Genomic DNA, 10,541 nt, shown 5'->3' with positions numbered 1-10,541 from the left:
TCATGCATGCTAGACCAGCACTCTTCCACTGAGCTACATCCCCAGCCCACCATGGTCAGCTTTACTTTCCCTGAAGAACTCTCTTCAGAAATTCTGAGTCTACTCAGATTGGAGAATTTGTGCATCTACAGAAAGTTGGGGGATAGGAAGATCTCTGCATTTCTCCCGATTTCTTAGGGCTAAAGGCAAACATGTGCTCAAGAGTTTTCCCAACTGGTCCCCTGGTTTTTCTGGGGACATGTCAGACAGTGTAGTCCAAAACTTCACTGGACATCCCTACTTTGGGGCCTAGGTGCTCAAGGGGCACCAATACTAGATCCAGTTTGCTCTGTCAAATGTTCACCTCTCCTACTTTCTCAAAGGCTCATCCCTTGCCCCCATGGGTCCCTCTGATGCTTTTTTGTGTGTGTGTGTGTGTGTGTGTGGTACCAAGGATCAGACTTAGAGCCTCACTCATTCCAAGCAAGCACTCTGCCACTGAGCCACATCACTAGCCCCTCTGATGCTCATTTTAACCAATCAAGATAATCCAAGATGATTTTTGTAGGGTTCCTCGGGTTGGTTGGGGACATATGGAAAACATGTGACCTTTAGAGAAGATACTGGGTGGTGCTTAGTGTAGGCTTAGGTGGGACCCTGAGAAGTAACTTGGAAAAGAGGCAAATGAAGGATGGGACGTGAACTTGACCAGGGCACTTACCAACCTGGATTTCCTGGATACGCTGGGGAGAAGTACAAGGCTGAGAAGAGATTGGGTTCCAGCAAGCGACATAAAGCTAGGGCTGAAATGGAGACTTTCTACATTACAGAGCCTCGTTTAGGACAGAAATAACTTATTAGACAACCTCAATGTTTTTTAATTGAACACATTTACTGCACATATATAGTATGCCAGCCTCTATTACAGGGATAGTACTCCAAGAGTAGGGATCCAGTGGTGGGTGTCAGGAGTGCTCTTGGATGGGGAAAATTCTGGTAGTACAGCCAGAAATGGAAGACTGTGGCTGTCACTCTTCAGAGTGACTGCCACTTCCCGAGTACAGCACAGGCATGTGTGCGTGGAGTCTGTAGTGGTCTTGTCTTCCTTCCCTTCTCTCCTTGTGTCATGGGGGCATTTGCAAATGGTGTCTTGGACATCTTTGGGGGTCACTCAGTTTGGTAGACTGGACCATGAGGAGGGTGGGTCACTGAGAAAGGATGGGGCCAGATAGCATGGGGTTGAGCTCTGTAACCCCAGTGGGACAACCAGTGTATTAAAATGGGGGAGCCACTAAAGATGAAGATGGGAGCCGTCACTGGACAGCTGGTCCACTTCCTTTCGCCTCGTTAACTTTTGCTATGAGGAGCTTGCTCCCCCGTTCACTGGAGGTGATGTCATTGTCTCTAAGTTATCTTTTCTCTGCCATCTGATGTTAGCGTACTGCTTTTCACCATCAGCTGCGGACTTCACGTCATATTTCCAGGCAGGAGATAGACTGGGAGTAGTTTTCTAGAAACCGGCTGTGCAGGAAGAAGCCCCTATTGTTCTACGTCCGGTGGTTCTATAATCATTGGCTTGACTCGAGTAGTTCATTTTCTTGCTGTTACAACCACCAGAAGCAGTGGATGAAGACTCAGGTTCTTGCTGTTGACTGTGGCTAGAATCTTCAACCAACTGTAGGTAGGAGGCTAGCTGAGGGGTTGGCCAGCTACCACCGTTGAGTCAAATCTGACCTACCACCTATCCTTGTAAATAATTTTTTTGTTGTTGTTGTTTGGTTCTAGGGATTGAGCCCAGAGGGGCTTAACCACTGATCCACATCCCCAGCCCTTTCTTTGTATTTTATTTAGAGACAGGGTCTCTCTGAGTTGCTTAGGGCCTTGATAAGTTGCCGCAGCTGGCTCTGAACTTGTGATCCTCTTGCCTTAGCCTCTGGAGCCACTGGGATGTAAATAAAGTTTTACTACAACTCAGCCACTCAAGTTCATTTACATTTTATTTTTTATGTTACAATGGCAGCAGGTGCAACAGAGACTGAAAAGTTTAAAATCTGACAAAGTTTAAAATATTTACGATCTAGCCCTTTATCAGAAAAGTTTGCTTGTTCTTGGTCCACAATTCAAAGAGACTACATTTTTGTTATTCACACTGGAGTAGAATATTACAAGTCGGAGACCTGGGAAGTCCAGGATGTCTGAGGCAGGATCTAAGGCTCTTGTTATGAGGACGGCAGGTCTGATGGCTGGTAATGGCTGCCCGGAAGCCGTCTTGGGAAGGATTCTGAGGCTGTATCTGAATGGTATCTGGGTACTTCCAGGGAGAGGAAAACAGTGCCATGAGTAATTTAGGCAAGGAGCACCTGGCTGGGAAGTGAACAATGCAGATCCATGTTCTTCTTCCCCAAAGATAAATAGCATCCAGGGACAGCTTGGCATGGCCCAGGATGCCAGCACTTGGCATGGCCGAGGTTTGGAACTGTAAACATACCCTCACGGGGGATTTAAATACCATTCACACTGTGACAGGAGCACACATCGGACAGGAAAAGCCAAGGTTGGGTGACAGCGCCAGCTTTAATTAAGGGTCTCCTGCACTTACCAAAGGCTAGAGGTGCACCAGTGTTTGTTCAGGACAACGTTTTGTATAGTTTCCCATTTGAGGGAGAGGGGCATTTTGTGCATCTGTGCAATCAAAATGCCAGCTAAAGTGTTCCAAATTAGTTAAAAATGAAAAACATAGAATGTGTGGCCACAAGTGCTTCTGCAGAAAGCAGTATAAAATGTGGCTCCTGTTATTTATATAAAGACATATATGTAGCCCTTAGATTGTGCTTTTTAAGTAGAAGACTAGTAATATCTCTATTCTTTAAAGTTAAGGAACAAGTCCTCCTCAATGATCCAAATACACCCAGAGTGTAGTCTTCTGCAGCCCCTCATTCATTACTGTGAACGTGCTATTGAAAAGGTATAACAAATCTAGGTTTTGGAACACAAATCACATTTTAAATGCACCAAGAGTCCATTAATCATGCTAAATTCTAACAAAACGCATTAGCCACTTTTGCATAAATCCAGATTTTTCAGCTGTTGCGTGACTTCAAAGTGAGGCGTTCTGCAGTCTGATAGATGTTGATAGCTGTCTTATTAAGTTGACTTGTCCAAAATAATCAGGGCCACTGTTCCCTGGCAGTGTAATAACTGGAGAACCCAATAAGGTGTGCATTCTCTTACTGTGAAATGATCTTTCATGCAAGTCCTTAGTACCTTTCCCACATTCAACATTTTGGCTTTAATTGTTTTTCTTTCACAGCATGAAAAATTGCCAGATCGACTCTGGCTGACTAGGTTTTCCTTTCATTTCAAATAATTATATGAAGCATTTAAATTGTATAAGGGCACTAAACCACGTATCAAACTGAGTAATCAAAAAATATATTTTATGACTGAAGTTGGTTGAGAATTTATTTGCAAAAAAATGTCTCTATTTTCTCACTGAGTCCCTAGAAATGTACCACCTCTCGGCTATAAACAAGTGGCACGGCAAATGTGCTAATGATCCCCCTGAGATGGATAACGAAGTTCCAGGCTGACCTGGGGTGCAGGCCTGAAACACTGGTGTATACAGAGAGCAGAGGGGTGGAGGGGACCTGAGTCTTGGTGTCAGCATTTGTATTTGGAAAACAAGAAACATTCAGATGTAGAACTCCTCTATGTCGTTATCCCTAGGACCAGCCAACTCTGGGGGTGGTAATGCATCTTGGCCAGTCTGTGTGGCTTTGGGAGCATCACAAGAGGCCTTTGGGGATGGCTCTGTGAGTGAGGAGGCACTAGAAGCCGAGGGAGCAGAGACAGTTTTCACTGAGCATCTGGCAGACCTTTTGGTAAAGAAAGGGAGGGAAGCCCAGGAGGCCTCTGTGGTCACCCTGCTGACAGCAGGCAGCGGTCCTTCTCGGGGCCCCTTCCATCTTGACCAACGGCTGCTGCATTTTTCAGAGGGGAGGGAGGTTTCTGCAGTGCTGCAGAACCTACTGGGTGCAGAATATGCAGAGACCACAGACAGGTCAGAGGAAGAGAGTCGCAGGCCTGTGTCCACATCTGTCTCCTGGGCACCCTCTAAGTCATCGATGGAGAGGAGGTGGCTATGCCTACAGTTCGATACCCTGTGCTCTGGCGGATCTGTGTTTGAAAACCACTGTGGTTCAGCTGAGGAGGCTGGGCAGGGGCCTCCGGTGGGCAAACAAAACAAGGATTTGCTCCTCTGGAAAGACCAGGGGGCGCTGGGGGTGCTGCTGGTTTGTCTGGCAAATTCTTGCTGGTGCCCACTAGGCAGGCCTGTCTGGCCAGGCCCCAGGAAACGGTTGTTGTGCAGGGACGGTTGGCTGCCGCTTGATGTATGGCTTGGTACAGTGCTGCTTGGTGAAGGAGTGGAGTGAGCTTTCTTCTCAGAGGAGCAGTGTGCTCTGCTGGATTTGGGGAACTTCCTGTACACCTTGTGTGCCTGTGGGGGGCAGAGAGCACACCTTGTTAGTCAAGATAGGGATGTGCTGTGAAATGCAGCATGAAACACAATGTCTAATCACTGGAAACTTCCAGCGATGTCTGTGCAATACAGAATTACCAGAACTTTTGTTCTCCAGATTTGGAAGCAAAGGCTAAGGCAGCAGAGCTCGGAGGAGCCTCATGCTGACCCCTGCAGCCACTAGATGCAGCTAGTCCTCTTCAAAATAGGAAATAATACCCCTTAAAGGACTCATGTGAAGTGCCCAACAAACGAGCAAAAAGAATAAGGGCCAGGCGGTAAGTGGGAATGGAGATAAGAATTACCACGAAATGCAGAAAGAGTGTGTGCAGGGCTCATGCTTCTCTCTTGACCAAAGCATCACCACGTGCTGCCCTGAAGACACCATCTGGAAGTGATCAGGATGGGATGTGCACAGATCACATTGACATGGGACTGGATTCCAGGACACAATGGGAGGGGTGGCTCACGGTTCAGGACAGTCACTCTGCCATGAGTGAGGCGCTATCAGGAGATAGATGAGCATTTATTTACTAGCTGTTAGAATAAATAATTCCTCCCTATATTTTTTTTCTTCCAGAACCTAGGTACAGGTTAGGAGAATTGCTCACTGCTGATGAATCCTGAGGATGTTCAGTTGGGCGAATACCTCACCCCTCCCTCCTGTGGCGTATACCCCTCCCCCTGCCTCCACTGCAGCTCATTGGAACCTGCTTTTGCTGCACAGGACTGGGCACCTCTCTTTCAGGGCATATTTCCACCTGCTCTGCTTCTCTGAAATTCCCCCTCTGGTCTGTGTCCAAGCCTACAGCCAACCTCATGATGCAGATTTCAATTAAATAATGGGTTGGAGGACAGAAGGTCTGGCTTTATTTAGTATAGAACCATCTGATTTATGAATCCCTGAAGTAACAAAAGCGTTCTGACTGCAGTTTACTAGAAGGGCTATTTCCTTCTAGTGAATATTCAGCAGACTGAGATCACGGCCTTCAAAGGAACCTGGTTTTCTCATGGAGGAAATTTAGCTCTGCTACAGGTAAAGGAGGAGAAAATACAATGAGAAACATTCTATTTTTGATCACATGAAATGTACACTTGGTTGAAAGGGTCAAAGACAAAGAGACATAGTTGAGACTACAGAAATGTGATGGCAGATACTATAAGGGGCACTGAGGGGGAGACCAAACCCGCCCAGCAGAGGTGGCCTTGCAGGTGAGCCTTCAGAGGTGGGCAGCTGTGCTTCTAAAGGATGGCATGAGTAGAGAAGGTGTGTACCGGGGAGAGAAGCCAATGCAGCTGAGGCTGGGGGTTGGCAGGTAAATGAGGGGCCTGTTGAGGCAGCAACAGTTTGGTCTGGTTGGAGTCCATGAAAAGTGGTGTGTACAGTACTTGAAGGGTGCTTAGGCCTAGAAGCACTGATCAGGGGCTGGGGGCATGAGCCAGAGCAAGAGGGGACTCCAAAGAAGCAAGAGGAGCCAGTCATGACTCTTGAGCCATATGGATCCCGGATCACAGGCAAATACAAGAAACCTGCACTTCAAATCCTCAAGGCTTTCTAGCAAGATGGTGGCACACAGCTGGGTGGAGGAGAATGGGCTGGATAGAGATACCAGTGGAAACAGGAGTACTGCTTAGAAGGCATGCAGACGTCTTTGGTTTCTTAGACAAAAAAGCCACATCTGCAGTTGTTTGCATAAGGTTCTTCTCCATTGTGGAATCAGATGTTCAGTAAGTGCTATGAATTCTCTGCCCGGCTCTCCGGATCCTCTCTGCAATCCTCAGCCTCTGCACTGTTTGTACTTTTGTGTTTTGGTCCCCATATCTTGGTGATCCTCGCCCCTCCTTTCAGGCTCTGCTTGGCATATTGAAATTCCCAAGTATTTCTACTAAGGGCAGTTTAAGAGGCAAAACACAAAGGGAATTAATATTTCTGATAGTGTGAATTATGGATCCTTAAGTAAGATGACGCAAAACGCTTTGAGGGCAGGTACTAGGCAAGGTGTGCGTCTTCTCACCCCTCAGGCATGGTCGCCGTGTAGCTTCAATTTGGAGCAGTTCCAGACTTCCTGGGCCTGGGAGCCTCACTGAATAAGTGATGGGAAGGTTTGGGCAGAGATGGGTCCTGCTAGGGTATGACCAGAGCTGGTCACTTTGTGCTCCATTGTCCCTGAGACTCCCAATCCAGCCCTGGGATGGTAATGTCCTGCTCCCTTTAATGCTCCTTCTTGTCTGCAAGGCGCTGGGCTCTGCAAGGGAGACCCTGCTCAGCACACACCCTGCCCAGTGGCGGGCACATAACAGGAGCTTAAGCGTAAAATGGAGAGTCGCTTCTTTGTAACAGGGTAAGTAAGAAGCAGCCCCAGAAGGTCACATCTGGGTAACTATTAGAGAGACAGACCAATTTCCTCCATCATTGAGTCTGGCTGAATAAGAGAAAATAAAGGGTGAAGTTGTGGAGAGAAGGAAGTCCTTGGGGATAGAGGCGGCTTCTGAGGCAAAGGAGGGAGCAATGTTTATTAACTAAAATGTCTATTTTATTTTTCCCAAAGATCAATTCTCCTGGGCTCCCAGTGTCATTTTCTACTCCATAAATATGCGCCATCTTGTGACTTCCATCTTTAGTCTTATTAGAGATCATGCTCTTGGCGAGGATGCTAGCAGTCTGAATCTTCATGAAGAAGAAAGCCTCTGGGGATATTGCTTCTCGAAACCTAAAGTTTCCCATGCTAGGGAACCTTTACCTTTTGTTGTCTAATAAGGCTGTTTCTCTCTTTGCTAAAACCTGACATGACCTTGAATTCTTTGCTTTGATATGTTCAAGACCCTGAAAGCTGGGCCTCTGGAAGAGACCTCTTCAGGTCCCTTCCTGGTGACAACGTGGCTTCCAGCTCTTGGGGGCTGCCCTCCTGAGCTCCTCCAAGAGATGAGCTCAGGAGGGCAGCATGGCCACGATATCAGCTCGTAAATCTTTCCACTGCCAGGCACAGTGGCTTAAAAATTAGGCACGACTGGCAGAGGACAAATACCTGTGGTATTTGTCCTAATTATGATCGTTTAATAGAAACCCATCTGTCCCCTGTCTGTTTTTTACTGCCTGATGGAGACAGGCGTCCATGGGAACCTATATTCTACTGCTTGGAAGAGAGGTGGCCCCTGGTCTTTGTCACTGGGGAATGCCCACATGCACAGTGGAGGTGCCTGCTGGGTGGGTGGGAATTTGGGGCTGGTGCCATGCTGTGGATAATGGTGGGCATTCTGGGGCAGCAGCTATAGGGAGGGAGAACTCGGAGCCTCCCTCCCCCACACCCATCAGGTCCAGGGCTAATGCACCTGCTGGATTTGCCTGGCTCTGTCCAGTGGCAGCGGGGTGTCAACTTCTGCAAGTGTGGCCTTCTCTGACCTAAAGATAACTGGCGTGTGGGAAGGATGGGGCTTCTTTAGATGCCATCTCCTGGCAGTGGCTTTGTTTCTTGCCTCTTGTTTGCTTCAGCTGAGACACTAGAGGCTGAGAATGAATCACAGCAGATGTTTCCAGAGACTCTCCCCCAGTGGACCCTTCCACAGTGAAACAAGAACCTGTATCCTCCTCACACTGAGAGACATTTAGGAATATGGAGAGAACACTGAGTTTGTAAAGGAGAAATGCCCCAGTTGGAACATGGAATGGAGGCTTGTGTAAAATTCATGAACTGGATAAAGGAGCCCAAAGGGATAGAAAGAGACTATTGACCTTGTGAGGCTAGGGGCTAACAGTCGATTGGACCATGATCCTCTGGCTCAGTCACCAGATCCACAACCAAGAGACCACTACTGGATGGCCAGAGATGTTGTGACCTGCCACCTACATGCCAGAGCAGACCCCCTAATGGGGAAATGCCATCTTGCTTAATATTTTCCAGTCCCCAGGAAAGCCCAGCCCCTGTGGATCAGTCATATTCCAGCTAATTATGTACCCCAATAAACACTCAGACGTCAAGCCTGGCTGCGTGTCCTGCTCTTGAGATAGCGGGCATTGTGCTCCAAGAACACTTATCGTTACCTCTTGCTGTCTAATGAAGCATTCTCTCTTTGCTAAAATAGGACATGTCCTTAAATTTATTTCTGTGACATGTTTAAGAACCTGCAGTTCTGGGTATAGGTTTTCTCTGCCTCTGGAGAGACCTCCTCGGGCCCCCTCGTGGTGACAACTTGGCTTCCAGGGGCTGCCCTCCTGAGCTCCTCCCAGGGGCAATGGCAATGGCTGTGATGTTGGCCTAGCCACCTCACTGGAAGCCAGAAGTTGTCTTCATTGCTATTTAAGGAACTTTCTCAAAACAAAAGGATAGCATTACATAAATTAATCTGCTTAGGGCAACCAGCCAGGAAGATCTGATTATGTTCCTTACATCACTAGAAAATTGGGATTCAGTGTAGGTCCTTGAACTTTCTCTGCAACTTTGAGCACTGGTAGTTTGAGGCTGGGGATGTGACGGGGTCTGCAGGGGCCCACTTAGCCAAAAGCATCTTTCTCAAGGGTTCTGATGTCAAGAGGCTCACTCCTTGGCACATGGGTAGAATCATTTCTTCTCATATTCCTGGTAAAGGTGATTCTGCCTCTCCTCCAGGAACCCTGGCAGTGTCTCATGGCTTGTTCAAGGTCAAGGGGTTCTCCTTCTGCCTCACCCCTCCTCTTTCTAAGGCCATTTCCTGTTCTGTCCTTGGCAGAAATATGACTGGTGGCACTGTCTGACGTCTAAAGAGCCAGCAACGGACCTTTAACCCAAAGGAATGATAACAATCAGGGGCCGTCTCTAGGAATTTGGTCAATGGGTTCACATGAGAAATCAGATTTTTTTTTGCTTTAAAGAAAAGCATCGTATTTCGCCTTTCCTTTCACTTTGCTGAGAAAACTGTCCAAGAAAGAAGCCTTTGTGGTTGTTTTGAATGGTGTCAGCAGAAAGAGAGGAGGAGGATTTAGAGGTTTTCCTTTAAGGAAAACTTGAGGGAACAGAACCTGTACATGTTTTGTAAAATCAGTGATGGTTTTAAATAGGAGATATGAAGATTGTCCAGGGATTCTTGGCAATTGTGGCTGGACTGTCCTCTGCCCACCCTCCCTTAGCCACCTTTGCCATTATGAAAACATCAGTTAAAGCAACGTGCCAATTCCACTTGTCCTAGAATGGCCGGTGGCATAATTTAGGGCATAAGAAAAGTGTTCTCCACAATTGGTAAGATGGCAGCAGAGTGATAATCACCCACCCCAACCGGCTTTCTGCCAAGAGTCCCAGAGCCTCTCTTGTTTCACACTGCAGCTCTCTGAGTGATCTTTCTAAAACCCAGGCCCTCTGCAGAACTCACTCCTTAGCAGGATCGCCTAGACCTGCCCTACCTCTTCAGCCTGGGTCTTTCTGGAATCCTCACCTAGGTGCTCTGGCCATAGGGAACTACATCATTTCCAAACACATCAGGTTCATTTATATCTCTGTGACTTTTTTTATGGTGATCCCAGTGTCGGTCTGCTCAGAGAACACCTGCCCATCTTCTGAGACAAAGTGCAAGGTGATATTGTGGAGTTTTATTTGGCTACATCCCCTCTTTTGGAGAGTAAATATGCACTTCTTCCTCTTGGGAGCGTACCAAAAAGTAGAACTTCTAGGCATAGAGTGAGCATACTTTTAGCTTTAATAGATAAATATTTTCAAATACTTCCAGGCCATTTGCACTTGCAATCTCAGCAATTTGGGAGGCTGAGACAGGAGGAGGCCAGACTCTGCAACCTGGTGAGATCTTGCCTCAAGTTAAAAAAATAAAAAGTGTTGGGGATGTAGGTCAGTGGTAGAGCACCACTGGGTTCAATCCCCAGAACCACCAAAACAAAAAACGCCACTTCCAAACCAATGATGTCAACATATAATTCTGCCCAGAACTGGTAAGCATTTCAGTTGTTCCACACTCTCACCAAGATTTGGGATTGTCATTCTTTCTAATTTTAGCCATTCTGGTAGGTAATTTTTTTTTTTTTTAAATCATGGTCTTAATTTGTATTTCCCTAATGACTGAT

The 10,541-nt window shown here is 47.0% G+C and overlaps 1 protein-coding gene across 1 annotated transcript in view; it reads right to left on the bottom strand.

Annotated features, from left to right (window-relative positions):
* Window positions 1-902: 902 nt before the first annotated feature.
* The window catches only part of Fam124a (family with sequence similarity 124 member A), a 56,763-nt gene continuing 47,124 nt past the window's right edge, over window positions 903-10,541 (bottom strand). Inside the window, exon 4 of the mRNA XM_076872230.1 lies at window positions 903-4,477. Within this exon, the coding sequence (XP_076728345.1) occupies window positions 3,671-4,477 (807 nt within the window). The 3' untranslated portion in view covers window positions 903-3,670. The remainder of the gene's footprint in view (window positions 4,478-10,541) is intronic.

Source organism: Callospermophilus lateralis, chromosome 12 (genome assembly GCF_048772815.1).
Source record: "Callospermophilus lateralis isolate mCalLat2 chromosome 12, mCalLat2.hap1, whole genome shotgun sequence".
Lineage (NCBI taxonomy): Eukaryota > Metazoa > Chordata > Mammalia > Rodentia > Sciuridae > Callospermophilus > Callospermophilus lateralis.
This window is presented reverse-complemented; position numbering and strand designations above follow the sequence as displayed.